The following is an 18,445-nucleotide window of genomic DNA, read 5'->3' as shown; positions in this document are numbered from 1 at the left end:
TGCATGGTTTCAACCTGAAACATCGGCAACTGATTTCCTCCCACAAATACTGCTTGAACCACCGAGTTCCTCCAGTAGATTTTATTTATTGCTTAAAAACTGTTGGTCAGCTATAAGCCTTATCTTGGAATTCTCTTGTGCATTGTTAGAGTGGAGAATCCACCTGCCTCAAGGAAGCTAATTCTTGCAGAAGCTGTGAAACTGGGTGGCAGCTTTCAAAGTTTGGGATCTGCCTGTCATTCAGTGATTTAGGAGCATTTGGCATGCTCTCAGCTTCTGTTGTAATGTGTAGTCACTTCTGACAGATGCATACCAAGCCAGCAGATGGAGATGGGGAAGTATGCTTTCTGCTGTATGTAGGCTGGTAAAATTTTATGTTTAGACATTAAGTAAATTTAACCCATTGAAACACAGTACTTGTCTACTTCAGTAAAATTGAATGCTTTCATTCAAAAAAAATCAAACCAAAGAATATGCATCTTAGATTAAAAATAAAAGGATGCGAAGTGGAAAGGTCTGGTGTTGTATACCCAGTCTGGCAGGAAGCTGTTTTGATTCCCTTAACAAGCTAAGAGCTTAGTTTTACAAGGATATTAGAAATAAAACACTTTTTAAATAACCTCATTTGTCAAAATCCTTCAGTAGTTTCTGCAACTACTATTGAATATATGTTTAAAATGAACACCTTGGAGACCTCTCAAAGAGACGGCTTCAAGCACCCTCTCCAACCAGAACTGAGCACCGTAAGCAGGAGGGTGGCTGTGAACCACCTGTAGCAGCATGGCCCACAGCTCGCACGAAAGTAAAGGTTGCAATCATTTCTATCAGAGCTTCTTGCCTTTTCTGGAACCAGTACGAGTCTACACCTAATAATAGGCGTTGATGCATTTTCATCGCCAAGTTTTCCTTTGGAATACATAAAAATTCAAATGTAAGAATTAACTCTGTGTTTGGTTGGCAAATTTTTTGAAGTGCAGATTAAATCTGTCTGCTTGCACCCCAGTCTTGGATCAATTTTAGTTCCCTTTTAAGAAAGATTTGTTAAGTGTTGTCTGTCACAGCCTCCAGTCTTTCCAAAATCCTCATTGACCTATTTTATTTCCTCAATGAGGAATAAAAACTATTCTCAGTCAAACCCTGGAGCTTCTTTATGTCAAAGTATACTATAATAGCGATGTTTTTCAGATGAGAGAAGAGAGAGGATTTTGTATACATATATGGATATCGAAAGCCACTTGCAGAGTAATTATTTTGCAATTGAATAATTAATAAAGAGATCAGATTTGCTTTTTTATCATATATGTCGAAGCATGTGTCTTTGCATCAAATTAAATTGGTGAGGAATGTGTGGGGCAGCCTGCAAATATCGCCAGGCGACCTGCTCCAACATAGCACACCCCCAACTCACAAAGCTTAACCGTATGCCTTTGGAATGTGGGAGGAAACCAGAGGACCTGGAAGGAACCCAGGCGGTCATAGGAGAATGTGCAAGCTCCTTAAAGACCGCAGCGGAAATAGAACCCCGAACTTACAGCCAGTGCTGTAAAATGTTACGCTACCATGCCTTAGAGTACGTAAATAGACCGTGACAGGTCTCCAAAGTGGTGTTCCACATGAATCTATGTTGGGACTGATTCTTTTTATGTTATATGCTAAGACAATAAGACCATTAGATTAACAAGCCATAATAGACCATATGGCCCATTGCATCTGCTTCGTTATTTCATCGTGGCTGATCTAACTTTGTTCTCAGCCCCAATCTCCTGCCTTCTCCTCATATCTCTTAGTGCCCTGACCCAGTGGTCCCCAACCACCAGGCCACAAAGCACGTGCTACCGGGCCGCGAGGAAATGATATGATTTGTCGATATGAAATGATATGAGTCAGTTGCACCTTTCCTCATTCCCTGTCACGCCCACTGTTGAACTTAAACGCACGCGGGATCATTACGCACGCGAAGTCATTACCCACACAAGGTCATCAGTCGCCTAAATGCAGTGATACACTTGCGCTAGGGATCACTGGTTGGTGTCAGGTAACCGGCCACCTCGCGCGGCCGGTGAGAAGTGCCGATGGTACTGGCCTGGAGTGCAGACAGATGGGCGCCACCTCTAGACCTGTTTAGCACACCGAATGTTCGTGGGGAACCCGGTGCTAAAATATTTGCAGAACACCTAATTTGGGCTCAGGGTTTCATTAGCAGCAGAGCAGCTACCTCGCTGCCATTTACTGAAAGTCATCCCTCGAGCCAAACTTTTGTCAACCGATAGATCCTGCCTACCTACAAGGGGGCGGGCACACGCCCTGTCGCATTCCTCGCTTGGTCGGTCACTTTCTCCGAACTGCAACCACCGTGGCCCTGGTATGGGGACCTCCGGCCCTTACCTTGTCCTCTCACTGGTGTGTTGCAATGATTTTATATGTTCATACGAGGAAAATATGCGCTGTGTGTTTAATATCCAAACGTTACTTAAAATGTTATGATGCTATTGACTTATTATAATAAGTGAGTTATAATTGACTTATCGCTATATTCATGCGAGGAAAATATGCGCTGTGTGTTTAATATTAAAATTGTTAGATTAAACCCTTTTAGAAACGAAATTGAGTGTATTAGCCATTTTATAAGTGACTTATAGTTGACTTATCACCTACATTCCCACACCCACACCCTCATCCCCGGCTGGTCCACAAGAATATTGTCAATATTAAACTGGTCCGCAGTGCATAAAAGGTTGGTGACCCCTGCCCTGACCAATCAAGAATCTGTCAACCTCTGCCTTAAATATACAAAATGATTTGGCCTCCACAGCTGCCTGTGGCAAAGAATTGGATGATGGAGTTGATGGCTTTGTTACAAAGTTTGCAGACGATACAAAGATAGGTGGAGGGACAGGTAGTTTTGAGGAAGTAGAGAGACTACAGAAGGACCTAGACAAATTAGGAGAATGGGCAAAAAAATGGCAGATGGAATACAGTGCAAGGAAGTGTATGGTTATGCACTTTGGTAGAAGAAATGAAAGGGCTGACTATTTTCTAAATGGAGAAAAAATACAACAAATTGAGGTGCAAAGTGGGTTGGGAGTCCTTGTGCAGGATTTCTACAAGATTAATTTCCAGGTTGAGTCTGTGGTGAAGAAGGCAGATGCGATGTTAGCATTCATTTCAAGAAGACTAGAGTATAAAAGCAAGGATGTAATGTTGAGACTTGTAAAGCACTGGTGAAGCCTCACTTGGAGCATTGTGAGCAGTTTTGGGCCCCTTATTTTAGAAAGGGTGTGCTGAAACTGGAGAGGTTTCAAAGGCAGTTCACAAAAATTATTCCAGGTTTGATCGACTTGTCATTTGAAGAGCTCTAAGCCTGTATTCACTGGAATTTAGAAGAATGAGGGGTGATCTAATTGAAACCCATCGAATGGTGAAAGGCCTTGATAGAGTGGATGTGAAGAGAATGTTTTCTTTGGTAGGAGAGTCTAAGACCAGAGGTCACAGCCTCAGAATAGAGGGGCATTCTTTTGGACTGGAGGTGAGGAGGGATTTCTTTAGCCAGGGAGTGGTGAATCTGTGGAATTCTTTGCTACAGGCAGCCGTGGACAGGCAAAGTCTGTCAGCTTCGAAATTGTAAACGTTAACCTAAACCGAGACAGGGGTTGATAGATTCTTGATTTATCAGGGCAGGAAGGGATATGGGGAGAAGGCAGGAGATTGGAGTTGAGAGCAAAAATGGATCAGCCTTGATGAAATGGCAGAGCAGGCTCGATGGGCCAAATGGCCTAATTCTGCTCCTGTGTCTTATGGAATCTGCAATCTTCTGACAATATTATCAAAATGAAACACTCTCAGGACTTAAAGGATAAGTACTTTGGCACTGAAATCAGAGGTAGCCTGCATTTCTTTGGCTCTATCCTTGAAGCTCATTTGCAAAGAATCTATTAACAGAGTGACATGTTTCTGTAGCTTAATGTATAGTTTGAACTTCCCATTTTCAAACTGTTGGGGAACCTTTTTATGAAAATTCATGGAGAATTCTTCTCTGAAGAATGTTACAACCATGAACCAAGGGTGAAGTTGGCTGTAGTGCTTCTGAGATTGCTGTCCCAGCAGGTGAAACCCTTGCCAGTGATTTGATACCCTTGGCTTACAGGATCTGCAAAGGGGTGGGAGTGTGGATTAGGGAAGTGTGTTCTATTCTGAAACTATTGCAGCACTTAACTTTGAATGGCCTGGCATGCTTCACGGTCATTCAGCGCATGGTCAAATTCTCAAGAACACTTTCAAAGCAGGGAGAGAAATAGCAAGGCTGGAATTTTGAAATAGATTACATAAACAGAAAATTCAGGAAACACTCAACTGGTCAAGCAGGATCTATGCAAAGAGAACCACAGTTTGTGTTTGAAGACCTGCTGTGTGTTAACAAGTGTTTTCTGATTTTTGATCAGATTTCCAGCACTAGGGTTGTTCTTCATAGACCATTTGAAATAGGTTTCTCGTTGCCTGAAGCTTTGGTTGTCACTTATAGATAACTGGGATGCGAGGTATGTAAGCTTTGAATTTTCTATGGCAGAATCTTGTAAATGGGAGGTTGCAGGGAACTTGAATTGCTTCTTGCTCTGACTTTTGTCTTAATATCCTGCCCGTTATGAAATGATGAAACTCTAAATGCGGCATTAAAGGAAGTTGGTTTTGTGGACGGCTGTAGTAAAAATACTGACTGATTTGAAATCAGTCAAGACAAAATCAAAAATAATATGCTATCACTTTAAGAAAGTAACTTCCTGCAGCTTCGAGTTGATTAAGTCTGAGTCACAGCTGTGGGTGACTGAAGATGGCTGTGACTGTTGAATGTGGTTACCGGGCAGCAAAATGTCATCAGAAACAACATGTGTGTGGTTTGAGAATATAGAGAGAATGTGATGCTGCTTTGGCAAATAAGGGTGTCCTATATTTTTTCCATTATATTAGTTGATACACATGCATGACTGGTTTGAAATGCAAAGAGGTAGTCTGAAGGTCCATTGTTATATTCGGAACTTTAAATCCAAAAGGAAACAGCAACATTTAAATTTATAATATTTTGTTGGCTAGATTCAATAATGATGATTTGGATATTTTTTGCCTTAGAAAACAACTATTTGCAAATACAAGATCGAGTGATAGCCATAAATGAGAATAGGAGGACATAATTGCCCTGCAATCCCTGCCTTAGACCACCTCTTCCACTTTCCTATTCAGTATAGCAGACATATTTCTGATACCATTTATCTCTGTTACAGTATAGCTGCCATAAGACATGGGAGCAGAATTAGGCCATTCAGCCCATTGAGTCTGCTCTGTCATTTCATCATGGCTGATCCCAGATCCAATTCAACCTCGTACAGCTGTCCTCTCACCATATCGCTTGATGCCCCAACCAATCAGGAATCTATCAATTTCCTCTTTAAATATACCTACGGACTTGATCCCCACCACAGTCTGTGGCAGAGCATTCCACAGATTCACCACTCTCTGGCTAAAAAAATTCCTCCTTCCTTTGGTTCTAAAAGGTCACCTTCCCCCCTCAATTTTGAGGTTTTGCCTTCTAGTTCTGGATACCCCTACCAGACAAAAGATTCTCTCCACATCCACCATTCAACATTTGGTAGATTTCAATGAGATCCCCATGCATTCTTCTAAATTCCAGTGAGTACAGGCTCAAAGCTGCCAGATGCTCCTCATATATTAACTGATTCATTCCCAGAAATATCCCTGTGACCTCCTCTGGACTCTTTCCAAGGACAATACATCCTTTCTGAGATAAGTGGCCCAAAGTTATTGACAATACTCCAATTGTGGCCTGACTCGTGTTTGATAAAGCTTCAGCATTATCTCCTTGTTTTTATATTCTATTCCCCTTGAAATAAATGCCAACATTGCATTTGCCTTCTTTATCACAGACTCAACCTGTAAATTAACATTCTGGGAGTCTTATGCAAGGACCCATCAGATTGAAACATTTTGAAAAATGTGAATTGGAATGGAGGAAGGAGGCAAAAGGGAGAAAAAGATCCTTAATTTGGATTAATCTCCAACATTCCCTTGGAGGAGTACAACTATTCATGTAATAGATAAATGCGGGAGATTCTGTAGATGATGGAATTCCAGAGCAACACACACAAAATGCTGGAGGAACACAACAGGTCAGGTCAGGCCAGGTCTAGGCCCTTCCTCAAGACTGGAAAGAAAGGGGGAAGGCACAGGAATAAAAAAGTGGGGAGGAGGGGAAGGAAGTTATTTCGAAGATGACTGGTGAAGCCAGGTGTGTGGGAAAGGTAAAGGGCTGGCAAGAAAGGAATCTGATGAGCGAGGATAATGAACTGTGGGAGAAATGGAAGAAAGAGAGGCACCGGGGGAGATTATGGACAGGTGCAGAGAAGAGATGAGAAGCCAGAGCGGGGAATAGAAGAAGAGGGAAGTGGGAGGGAAATTTTACCAGGAGAAATTGATGTTCAGGCCATCTGGTTGGAGGCTGCCTGGACAGAATATAAGGTGTTCCTCCTCCACCCTGAGAGTGGCCTCATCGTGGCAAAAGAGGAGGCCATGGACTGACTTGTCAGAATGGGAATGGGGATAGAAATTAAAATGGTTGGCCACTGGTAAATTCCATTCTTGACAGAGCAGAGGCGCTCAACAAAGCGGTACCCCAATTTATGTTTGGTTTCACCAATGTAGAAAAGGCCACATTGGGAGCATCGGATACAATAGACAACCCCGACAGGTTTGCAGGTGAAGTGTTGCCTCACCTGGAAGGACTGCTTGGGGCCCTGAATGGAGGTAAGGGTGTTGGTAAATGTGCAGTTGGAATAGTTCAGTCACTTGCAGGGTTATGTGCTAGTAGGGAAATTAATGGGGAGGGATGAATGGACAAGGAAGGAGTCTGTGGAGTGATATGAACATTAAAGGCTTTGGGTCAAGATCCTTCATCTGGAGTCCAGATAAGGTTCTAGAAAGAAAACGTCATCCATTGTATTGTCAGAGAGAAAAAAATGAGCTTTTTCATTGCTATGTCACACTGCAATGGCACCCTCCCACCAGTGGAGACACTCAAGTGCCATTGCTGCTCATATCTGAGAAGTGGCTATTGGAAATGTAAAGGCAAAATGCAACGCAGTAAAATTGATGCAAAAAATATTTAAATTGGGAGAAAGGTGGTTTTGATTAGAAAAATCTGCAAAGATTTAAAAGTATACCAGTTGCTGTTAACAGTATCATGGATACATTTCACTAAGCTCTGAGACCTGTGAGCACACACTGCAGTAGCCTGGAATTGAATGCTTCAGCATGAGTATACTTCCTCATTCAGTGCCGTTCCGCCTCAATTATATGGTCAAGGATTGTTTGTCACAACTTGTACAGCCAATACTGCAGTATGCAAATTCGCAGTGTGAGCAAAGTAAATTTGTGGTGCATTCTTCTCGGGAGTTGCTTGCAAGTTATTTCATTTAAGAACAAGAACCTTGGTGTCCTGATAACTCAGTAATTTAATAATTTGCAGGCATGATCATGAGTAATTGCTAAACTGCAAGTTGTTATTCTCACGGCGATTCTGAAGCAAAAGCTGAGAAGAGGTCAGCTGGTTTGCATGAGCCTCGATTTAGGTGCAGAAATACAAGCATCGACTCTGAAGATGACCAAAGAGATACGCCAGATTGTCAAAGCCCAGTCCAATCAGACACGATCATCTAAATTTGTAGAACTACAATTTTGAATCATGGTGTTTAAAATGGAAGATTCAAGTTCAAACACTTTGTAAACACAAAGGTAATAAAACTGCTGTTCACTGCAAAAATGGTGGAGAGCATTGCATGGTACAGCCCTTCACAAAGTGTCAAAATCATTTTATTCTGTGGATTTTGCAACGTGACATCATTAGTTTCATATACTTGGTACAGGAAGCTTACTGATAAAAATCAACAACCACTTCCTTATAAGTACCGAAATAAAGTCACAGAAAGCGGAAATGTCGCTTTTTTTTTCAAAGAAACACTTTATTTTGCTGATATAAACTATATTACCATGCTAATTGACCAATAAGCTGAGGTGTTGAAAACAGCACAAATTAAGCAGTACAGCAGAAGCTTCAACTGTTAGAGGTGAAGTGAGAAAAAAATGTTGAATAAAAACTTTTATGCCGATCAGTACAAAGGTAAGGAGCACTGACATTTTGTTGGAACCTTGTGTGTGTGTGTGTGTTGGAAATTCTTACATCTGTTAAAATGATAAATGTTTGAAAGGAGGCAGAATCACATTTGCATTGACTAATATTGTGGGTGGAACATCAACTCAAGTTTCATTTGGACATTTTAACTCTGAGGAGTCTTTGAAGAAATACAAGTAAATCCAGTCGGAGGCCTTTGCGTCAACTGTTTCCTTTCTTCGGCAAATCATGATGAATTCCTTCATCTTTGGCATTTGCTTTGAAAATGTCGCATTGATAGTGTGCAGTTCCGTCTCTCACGTGAATTAATGAAAGGCCTGAAATTGACCAGATCATTAAAGAAATCATAACAGATTATTAAAAGATTCTTAAATTATCAGCTTCGGACACAACCTTTTATTAAGATATTTTTTGATTATGTGACTTAAACAAATTAGAACAACATTTTGACCATTCTGTGACCATTATCATAATACACACTCTGTGCCATTGACAGATGTAGTTAAAACTTGTTGAGATTTTGTGCTTCACCAAAAGGCTATTTCCATACATTTTATCATTCAGATGCTGGTAACACCTGCCCAATAAAAGGAATTGACACCTCCAATGTTACACTTCCTGTTCATTGACCTAAAATGAGAAGTTTAACTGTATGAACATTTGCAAATCTTTATCTGAAAGCATTGGGGGAAAAGAACATTTTTTAAGTTGCTTTCCTCTGTGTTCAATATTGTGACAGTTGCTTTGTGATCAAATTTTACAGAATATGATGGCAGTTTTGAAATTTAGGACAGTTTCGGCCTGTAACTCTTTGACTTTTTGCTGTCCTATTAACTTAATCAACTCTTAATGCATGTCATCTATAAGCAGCGGCCAGTCAATTGAGCCAACACAGGTGTGTCCTGTTCTGTAATACCTGACCACGTTTAAATTAAATTGACATTAATTGGAGCAGCAGGAGTAGCCCCACTCAATTGGGGCTTCAATTGATCAGAAAAATAAAGGTTTTAAATTGGCTGCTCTGCAGTGATGTTGGATCTAAGGTTAGATTTTCAAGTTTATGTCTGCTTTTCAGAGAACAATGAAATGTACTCCCTATATAAAGGGAGGGTATGTAAATTTGCTGTGCTGATCTGCTGAAGTTACCAATTTAGTCATGATTCATTGTGTGCCGAATTTTTGGACCAGCATGATGATGGAGGAAACTCAAAGCTTGAGATGCCAGTGACCTCCATTTATAAGTCTGAATCTCTCATCCTCTTGGATTTGAATTTATATTCTGATATGTAAACATAGAGCAGTACAGATAGGAATAGCCCTTCAATCCATAATGTCTGTGTTGATTATGATGAGAATTGAAACTAATCCCATCTGTCTGCATATGAGCAGGAACTTGCAGAATCCTTGGCTGCAATGTCTTAACTTGCACTCCCGCCTTCCAGGAGTCAATTTTCCACCAATTTCCAAAAGATTGTCATTTAAAAGATTTCAGTTTGATCTTTAGATGTTCTTAGCTGGTCCAGCATTTGGGGCAGTGCTATTGACCTGCACAGATAAAACATGAATGTTTCAAAAATGTATAGTCACAAAGTTGGCTTTTGGTTGGTACCCAGTGATCTCTGAGGGGAAATTTGCATACATGGTCTTAATTGTATACTTTTCTCATAATTCCATTGGATTTAAAATCCTGGTAAGTTAATTTAGGAAATAATTTTCTTTGTTGTATGATTTGAAGGAATGATCCATTAAACACAGCCTTACTCCACATTACCACATTAATTTCTAATCCTTTGTTTGGCAAAGCCAGTAATATTTTGCTTTTACAACAACTACCATTTGTACTGAACCAGCTGCAGGTTCCCCTTTGTCCTGCTGGTGATGAGAATTTTTCTGTCAGACTCAATGGCAGAAAGTTACCCAGAAGCCTTGCCCCAATATGTCTAACTGGATTTTGATTCTCAAGAATCTGTGTGGTTAGATATACTTGTGTCTGATGGTTAAAGGACATAGTATGTTTGTCCCATCACAAGATACTCGTAACTAAACTGAGGAACCAGAAAGCGCTTCATGTGAAGTATAATGATGGCATGGAAAATTGCTTCAGTGAGAGAAGGGAGGGAGGAAGAAAACTGAAGCATGAAGGATGGAAAACATTCTGTAAAATGTTATTGGTTCCACTGATTCATTTTTCTTATAAAGTCAAAATTGTATATAAGAATGGTCTGTGTTCCCAAGAAAGGCAAACCCTTAAACTGAAGTGAAGACACAAGGCACTGCAGATGCAGGAATCTGGAGCGGCAATTTGTTACAGATTGAGCAGCATCTGCGGGGAAGAGCTGTTGATGTTGCTGGTGGAAACCCTGCATCAGGACTGACCTGAAATGTCGACAGTTCCTGTTCCCCCACAAATGCTCCACAAACCATAATGGTTGTCGCCCTTAAAGGTGATATGGTGAGCACTGCCTGACTTTTAAAATTTCCTTTCTTAATCATGTCAGGTTGTACAAAATTGCCTGCGATGAAAGCTTAATGACCAGAATAACTGAAGATCCACCTTAAAAGCATACAAATCAATAAATGTAGCAAGGATGAGAGGTTACCAGGGGAGGGGAATGCAGAGTTGACATTACTTGCAGATAAGCCATGATCTAATTGAATGGTGAAGGAGGTTCAAGGGGGCTTTGTGACCTACCCCTGCTCCTAATTCATACATTTCTTTACTGAGGTATTTTTATTGTGCTTGAAGAACAGAAAAATTACTATGTACAGTACTGTGGAATAAGAAAAAATCATGACATTTATAAGAGGTGATAAACCTGATTCTGATGAGGATCTCTATAGTGGGAAGGAGGCAGGGAGAGGGACATCAGATTCTGATGTGGATCTCTATAGTGGGAAGGGGGCAGGGAGAGGGACATCAGATTCTGATGTGGATCTCTATAGTGGGAAGGAGGCAGGGAGAGGGACATCAGATTCTGATGTGGATCTCTATAGTGGGAAGGGGGCAGGGAGAGGGACATCAGATTCTGATGTGGATCTCTATAGTGGGAAGGAGGCAGGGAGAGGGACATCAGATTCTGATGTGGATCTCTATAGTGGGAAGGGGGCAGGGAGAGGGACATCAGATTCTGATGTGGATCTCTATAGTGGGAAGGAGGCAGGGAGAGGGACATCAGATTCTGATGTGGATCTCTATAGTGGGAAGGGGGCAGGGAGAGGGACATCAGATTCTGATGTGGATCTCTATAGTGGGAAGGGGGCAGGGAGAGGGACATCAGATTCTGATGTGGATCTCTATAGTGGGAAGGAGGCAGGGAGAGGGACATCAGATTCTGATGTGGATCTCTATAGTGGGAAGGGGGCAGGGAGAGGGACATCAGATTCTGATGTGGATCTCTATAGTGGGAAGGAGGCAGGGAGAGGGACATCAGATTCTGATGTGGATCTCTATAGTGGGAAGGGGGCAGGGAGAGGGACATCAGATTCTGATGTGGATCTCTATAGTGGGAAGGAGGCAGGGAGAGGGACATCAGATTCTGATGTGGATCTCTAGTGGGAAGGAGGCAGGGAGAGGGACATCAGATTCTGATGTGGATCTCTATAGTGGGAAGGGGGCAGGGAGAGGGACATCAGATTCTGATGTGGATCTCTATAGTGGGAAGGGGGCAGGGAGAGGGACATCAGATTCTGATGTGGATCTCTATAGTGGGAAGGAGGCAGGGAGAGGGACATCAGATTCTGATGTGGATCTCTATAGTGGGAAGGGGGCAGGGAGAGGGACATCAGATTCTGATGTGGATCTCTATAGTGGGAAGGAGGCAGGGAGAGGGACATCAGATTCTGATGTGGATCTCTATAGTGGGAAGGGGGCAGGGAGAGGGACATCAGATTCTGATGTGGATCTCTATAGTGGGAAGGGGGCAGGGAGAGGGACATCAGATTCTGATGTGGATCTCTATAGTGGGAAGGGGGCAGGGAGAGGGACATCAGATTCTGATGTGGATCTCTATAGTGGGAAGGGGGCAGGGAGAGGGACATCAGATTCTGATGTGGATCTCTATAGTGGGAAGGGGGCAGGGAGAGGGACATCAGATTCTGATGTGGATCTCTATAGTGGGAAGGAGGCAGGGAGAGGGACATCAGATTCTGATGTGGATCTCTATAGTGGGAAGGGGGCAGGGAGAGGGACATCAGATTCTGATGTGGATCTCTATAGTGGGAAGGAGGCAGGGAGAGGGACATCAGATTCTGATGTGGATCTCTATAGTGGGAAGGGGGCAGGGAGAGGGACATCAGATTCTGATGTGGATCTCTATAGTGGGAAGGAGGCAGGGAGAGGGACATCAGATTCTGATGTGGATCTCTATAGTGGGAAGGGGGCAGGGAGAGGGACATCAGATTCTGATGTGGATCTCTATAGTGGGAAGGAGGCAGGGAGAGGGACATCAGATTCTGATGTGGATCTCTATAGTGGGAAGGGGGCAGGGAGAGGGACATCAGATTCTGATGTGGATCTCTATAGTGGGAAGGAGGCAGGGAGAGGGACATCAGATTCTGATGTGGATCTCTATAGTGGGAAGGAGGCAGGGAGAGGGACATCAGATTCTGATGTGGATCTCTATAGTGGGAAGGAGGCAGGGAGAGGGACATCAGATTCTGATGTGGATCTCTATAGTGGGAAGGGGGCAGGGAGAGGGACATCAGATTCTGATGTGGATCTCTATAGTGGGAAGGAGGCAGGGAGAGGGACATCAGATTCTGATATGGATCTCTATAGTGGGAAGGAGGCAGGGAGAGGGACATCAGATTCTGATGTGGATCTCTATAGTGGGAAGGAGGCAGGGAGAGGGACATCAGATTCTGATGTGGATCTCTATAGTGGGAAGGAGGCAGGGAGAGGGACATCAGATTCTGATGTGGATCTCTATAGTGGGAAGGAGGCAGGGAGAGGGACATCAGATTCTGATGTGGATCTCTATAGTGGGAAGGGGGCAGGGAGAGGGACATCAGATTCTGATGTGGATCTCTATAGTGGGAAGGAGGCAGGGAGAGGGACATCAGATTCTGATATGGATCTCTATAGTGGGAAGGAGGCAGGGAGAGGGACATCATGGTTGAAAAAAGGACAAGGGAGTGAGAAGGAAGTGGGAAACACCAGAGAGATGTTCTGTAGTCAATAAACCAATTGTTTGGAATCAAATGACCTTACCTGGTGTCTCAGGGCTGGTTATGTCTGCACCCACACTCCCCCAGCCCACCTCTGGCACTCCTATGTCAGCTGTCCCACACCCCTCCTGCATACTTCAGTCTCCACTCCATGTTGACAAATACAGTACTATGTACAGTGGCATGCAAAAATTTGGGCACCCCGGTCAAAGTTTCTGTTACTGTGAATAGTTAATGAGTTGAAGATGAACTGATCTCCATAAAGTTAAAGATGAAACATTTTTTTCAACATTTTAAGCAAGATTAGTGTATTATTTTTGTTTTGTACAATTTTAGAGTGGGGGAGAAAAGGAAAGGAGCACAATGCAAAAGTTTGGGCACCCCAAGAGATTTGAGCGCTCAGATAACTTTTACCAAGGTCTCAGACCTTAACTAGCTTGACAGGGCTATGGCTTGTTCACATTCATTGTTAGGAAAGGCCAGGTGATGCAAATTTCAAAGCTTTATAAATACCCTGACTCCTCAAACCTTGTCCCAACAATCAGCAGTCATGGGCTCCTCTAAGCAACTGCCTAGCACTCTGAAAATTAAAATAAATGATGCCACAAAGCAGGAGAAGGCTATAAGAAGATAGCGAAGTGTTTTCAGGTAGCTGTTTCCTCAGTTCATAATGTAATTAAGAAATGGCAGTTAACAGGAATGGTGGAGGTCAAGTTGAGGTCTGGAAGACCAAGAAAACTTTCTGAGAGAACTATTCATAGGATTGTTAGAAGGGCAAATCAAAACCTCCATTTGACTGCAAAAGACCTTCAGGAAGATTTAGCTGACTCTGGAGTGGTGGTGCACTGTTCTACTGTGCAGTGACACCTGCACAAATATGACCTTCATGGAAGAGTCATCAGAAGAAAACCTTTCCTGTGTTCTCACCACAAAATTCAGCGTCAGAAGTTTTCAAAGGAACATCTAAACAAGCCTGATGCATTTTGGAAACAAGTCCTGTGGACTGATGAAGGTAAAATAGAACTTTTTGGCTCCAATGAGCAAAGGTATGTTTGGAGAAAAAAGGGGCCAGAATTTCATGAAAAGAGCACCTCTCCTACTGTTAAGCACAGGGGTGGATCGATCATGCTTTGGGCTTGTGTTGCAGCCAGTGGCACGGGGAACATTTCACTGGTAGAGGGAAGAATGAATTCAATGAAATACCAGCAAATTCTGGAAGCAAACATCACACCGTCTGTAAAAAATAAAAAGCTGAAGATGAAAAGAGGATGGCTTCTACAACAGGATAATGATCCTAATCACACCTCAAAATCCACAATGGACTACCTCAAGAGGCACAAGCTGAAGGTTTTGCTATGGCCCTCACAATCCCCCGACCTAAACATCATGGAAAATCTGTGGATAGACACCAAAAGAGCAGTGCATGCAAGATGGCCCAAGAATCTCACAGAACTAGAAGCCTTTTGCAAGGAAGAATGGGCGAAAATCCCCCAATCAAGAATTGAAAGACTCTTAGCTGGCTGCAGAAAGCATTTACAAGCTGTGATACTTGCCAAAGAAGGTGTTACTAAGTACTGACCATGCAGGGTGCCCAAACTTTTGCTTCGGGCCCTTTTCCTTTTTTGTTATTTTGAAACTGTAAAGGATGGAAATCTTGCTTAAAATATTAAAGATATGTGTCTTTAACTTTATGCCTTTTGGAAATCAGGTCATCTTTTACTTGCTTAGCTATTCACAGTAACAGAAATTTTGACCACGGGTGCCCAAAGTCTTAGACACCATAACTAGATAGATATACATATATATAAAAGACTTTGGTACAGTACTCAATATTATGTAATTAATGCTTCTGCATTTGCTGCTGCACACCACCACCATTTTCACCTGTGGTTTTTGCTCTGTAACGGGCGCTTTGGCCCCATGGTTTTTATCCAAACCACAATAGAATTCTCGTTCTGGTATGGCTGAACACTTCAAAGATGTGTTAATATTTGAAGATTTATCTTTTGTTGTGTTGAAGTAATTCAGGTTATGTTTCTTATGCTTAAAATTGGAGACCAAGTGATTGGAAAGTGTTAAGAAGATGAAGCACCAGGCTATAATGACCTGTGCTTTGCAATTTGAGAGACTGTCATGCTGTCTGAGTATCTCGTAGAGCTCCTGCAGGCTTAGCTAATCTCTTGCATTAATTACAGATGGTGATGGGAGGCACCCTTGTGCAATCTATCTGCCATCCATTTTATCTGCTGAAGGGGTTTTCCAGCATCATCCTGGTAGTGATGTACATTGTGTACAAGATACTGAGAGGCATTGATCATGTGGAAAGTCAGAGGCTTTTCCCCAGGGCTGAAATGGCTAGCACGAGAGGGCATAGTTTTAAGGTGCTTCGAAGTAGGTACAGAGGAGATGTCAGGGGTAAGTTTTTTACACAGAGTGGTGAGTGCGTGGAATGGGCTGCCAGCGATGGTGGTGGAGGCAGAAACGATAGGGACTTTTAAGAGACTCCTGGACAGGTATATGGAACTTAGAAAAATAGAGGGCTATGAGGAAAGCCTAGGTAGTTTTTTTTGTAATTTTTTATTGAAGTTCATCATCAAACAAATATTTCCATAAGATGTATTTCAGATATTGTACATGTATATCATATAGTCATATATGCCACAAGTCTCCACATAATATTTATGAGGTATACACTTACAGAAATGTGAGGAAAGAAAGAACGAAAGGAGAAAACTATGTACAAGTAGGGAGTGATCTTTTTTTTTTACAACATATTCATTGATTTGTGAGAATAAAATCAGACAGACATACTTTATTGAACCCGAGGGAAATTGGGTTCCGTTACAGTCGCACCAACCAAGAATAGTGTAGAAATATAGCAATATAAAACCATAAATAATTAAATAATAATAAGTAAATTACTCCAAGTGGAAATAAGTCCAGGAGCAGCCTATTGGCTCAGGGTGTCTGACACTCCGAGAGAGAAGTTGTAAAGTTTGATGGCCACAGACAGGAATGACTTCCTATGACGCTCAGTGTTGCATCTCAGTGGAATGAGTCTCTGGCTGAATGAACTCCTGTGCTTAACCAGTACATTATGGAGTGGATGGGAGACATTGTCCAAGATGGCATGCAACTTGGACAGCATCCTCTTTTCAGACACCACCGTCAGAGAGTCCAGTTCCACCCCCACAACATCACTGGCCTTATGAATGAGTTTGTTGATTCTGTTGGTGTATGCTACCCTCAGCCTGATGCCCCAGCACACAACAGCAAACATGATAGCACTGGCCACCACAGACTCATAGAAAATCCTCAGCATCATCCGGTAGATGTTAAAGGACCTCAGTCTCCTCAGGAAATAGAGATGGCTCTGACCCTTCTTGTAGACAGCCTCAGTGTTCTTTGACCAGTCCAGTTTATTGTCAATTCATATCCCCAGGTATATGTAATCCTTCACCATGTCCACACTGACCCCTTGGATGGAAACAGGGGTCACCGGTGCTTTAACCCTCCTCAGGTCCACCACCAGCTTCTTAGTCTTTTTCACATTAAGCTGCAGATGATTCTGCTCACACCATGTGACAAAGTTTCCCACTGTAGCCCTGTACTCCGCCTCATCTCCCTTGCTGATGCATCCAACTATGGCTGAGTCATCAGAAAACTTCTGAAGATGGCAAGACTCTGTGCAGTAGTTGAAGTCTGAGGTGTAGATGGTGAAGAGAAAGGGAGACAGGACAGCCCCCTGTAGAGCCCCAGTGCTGCTGACCACTCTGTCTGACACACAGTGTTGCACGCGTACATACTGTGGTCTGCCAGTCAGGTAATCAATAATCCATGACACCAGGAAAGCATCCACCTGCATTACTGTCAGCTTCTCACCCAGCAGAGCAGGGCGGATGGTGAATGCACTGGAGAAGTCAAAAAACATGACCCTCACAGTGCTCGCTGGCTTGTCCAGGTGGGAGTAGACACGGTTCAGCAAGTAGACAATGGCTTCCTCAACTCCTAGTCGGGGCTGATAGGTGAACTGGAGGGGGTCTAAGTGTGGCCTAACCATAGGCTGGAGCTGCTCTCGAACAAGTCTCTCCAGGGTCTTCATGATGTGGGAGGTCAATGCCACCGGCCTGTAGTCATTGGAGCCACTTGGGCGCGGTGACTTCGGTACAGGGACGAGGCAGGACGTCTTCCACAGCACAGGAACCTTCTGGAGACTCAGGCTCAGGTTGAAGCCATGGTGAAGTACTCCACATAGCTGGGGGGCACAGGCTTTGAGCACCCCTGGGCTGACACCATCTGGGCCTGCAGCCTTGCTTGGGTGGAGACGTTTCAGCTGTCTTCTCACCTGTTCAGCTGTGAAGCCCACCGTGGTGGTTTCAGGTAGGGGAGGGGTGTAGTCATGAGAGCAGGGTGGGGGGCTGTGAGGAGGGGTAGGAGGGGAGCATGGAGTACGTGTTGGTTGGGGGCCGACAACAGATGAATCATGTGGGGCTTGGGCACATCCCCCACATGCCTATGAGGTGATATGTAGTTAAACCATTTTTCCCAGTATGAATCAAATTGTTGCAACTTATGATTAACAGATGCTGTTATCTTCTCCATTCTAAGGTAGGGACATGTTCGGCACAGCTTTGTGGGCCGAAGGGCCTGTATTGTGCTGTAAGTTTTCTATGTTTCTACATTCCATGTAAGGCAGGTGCTGAAGGAGCTGAGCACGGTAATCAGCAGGCACGAAACAGCACACCTTGATGCCTTCCCTATCATTGTGGGGGATTTCAACTGGGTAATCCTGAAGAAGTCTCTGAACAGCTACCACTGACATATCACTGGTGGAACCAGAGGAGCCAACACCCTTGTCCACTGTTAGACCACACACTTACCATGCCATCCCACAGCCATACTGTGCAAAGTCCAATCACTCAGCGTATATAGGCTGAGACGAAAGACTCCAGCGACAGTGGTGAGGACCAAGAAAGTCTGGTCGGTGGAGGTGAAGGAGTGCTTACAGGACTGCTTTGACTTCATCGTGACCTGTGAACAAGTGTGTGCCTTTGAGAACATATCTGACATACCCGAACCAAGAAC

The 18,445-nt window shown here is 43.2% G+C and overlaps 1 protein-coding gene across 8 annotated transcripts in view; it reads left to right on the top strand.

Annotated features, from left to right (window-relative positions):
- Positions 1 to 18,445, top strand: part of LOC140733573 (putative Polycomb group protein ASXL2) — a 195,953-nt gene that overhangs the window by 111,993 nt on the left and 65,515 nt on the right. Inside the window, exon 1 of one of the 8 annotated variants that reach the window (XM_073057105.1) lies at positions 8,070 to 8,182. The exons of the other annotated variants lie outside the window; for them this stretch is intronic. Coding sequence (XP_072913206.1) covers positions 8,146 to 8,182 — 37 coding nt within the window. The 5' untranslated portion in view covers positions 8,070 to 8,145. Of the gene's footprint in view, positions 1 to 8,069; positions 8,183 to 18,445 lie in introns of those variants that run through there. 8 annotated transcript variants of the gene reach the window in all.

This window comes from Hemitrygon akajei, chromosome 9 (assembly GCF_048418815.1).
Source record: "Hemitrygon akajei chromosome 9, sHemAka1.3, whole genome shotgun sequence".
Lineage (NCBI taxonomy): Eukaryota > Metazoa > Chordata > Chondrichthyes > Myliobatiformes > Dasyatidae > Hemitrygon > Hemitrygon akajei.
The sequence above is the reverse complement of the archived record's forward strand: the minus strand, read 5'-3'. Positions and strand labels throughout refer to the sequence as shown.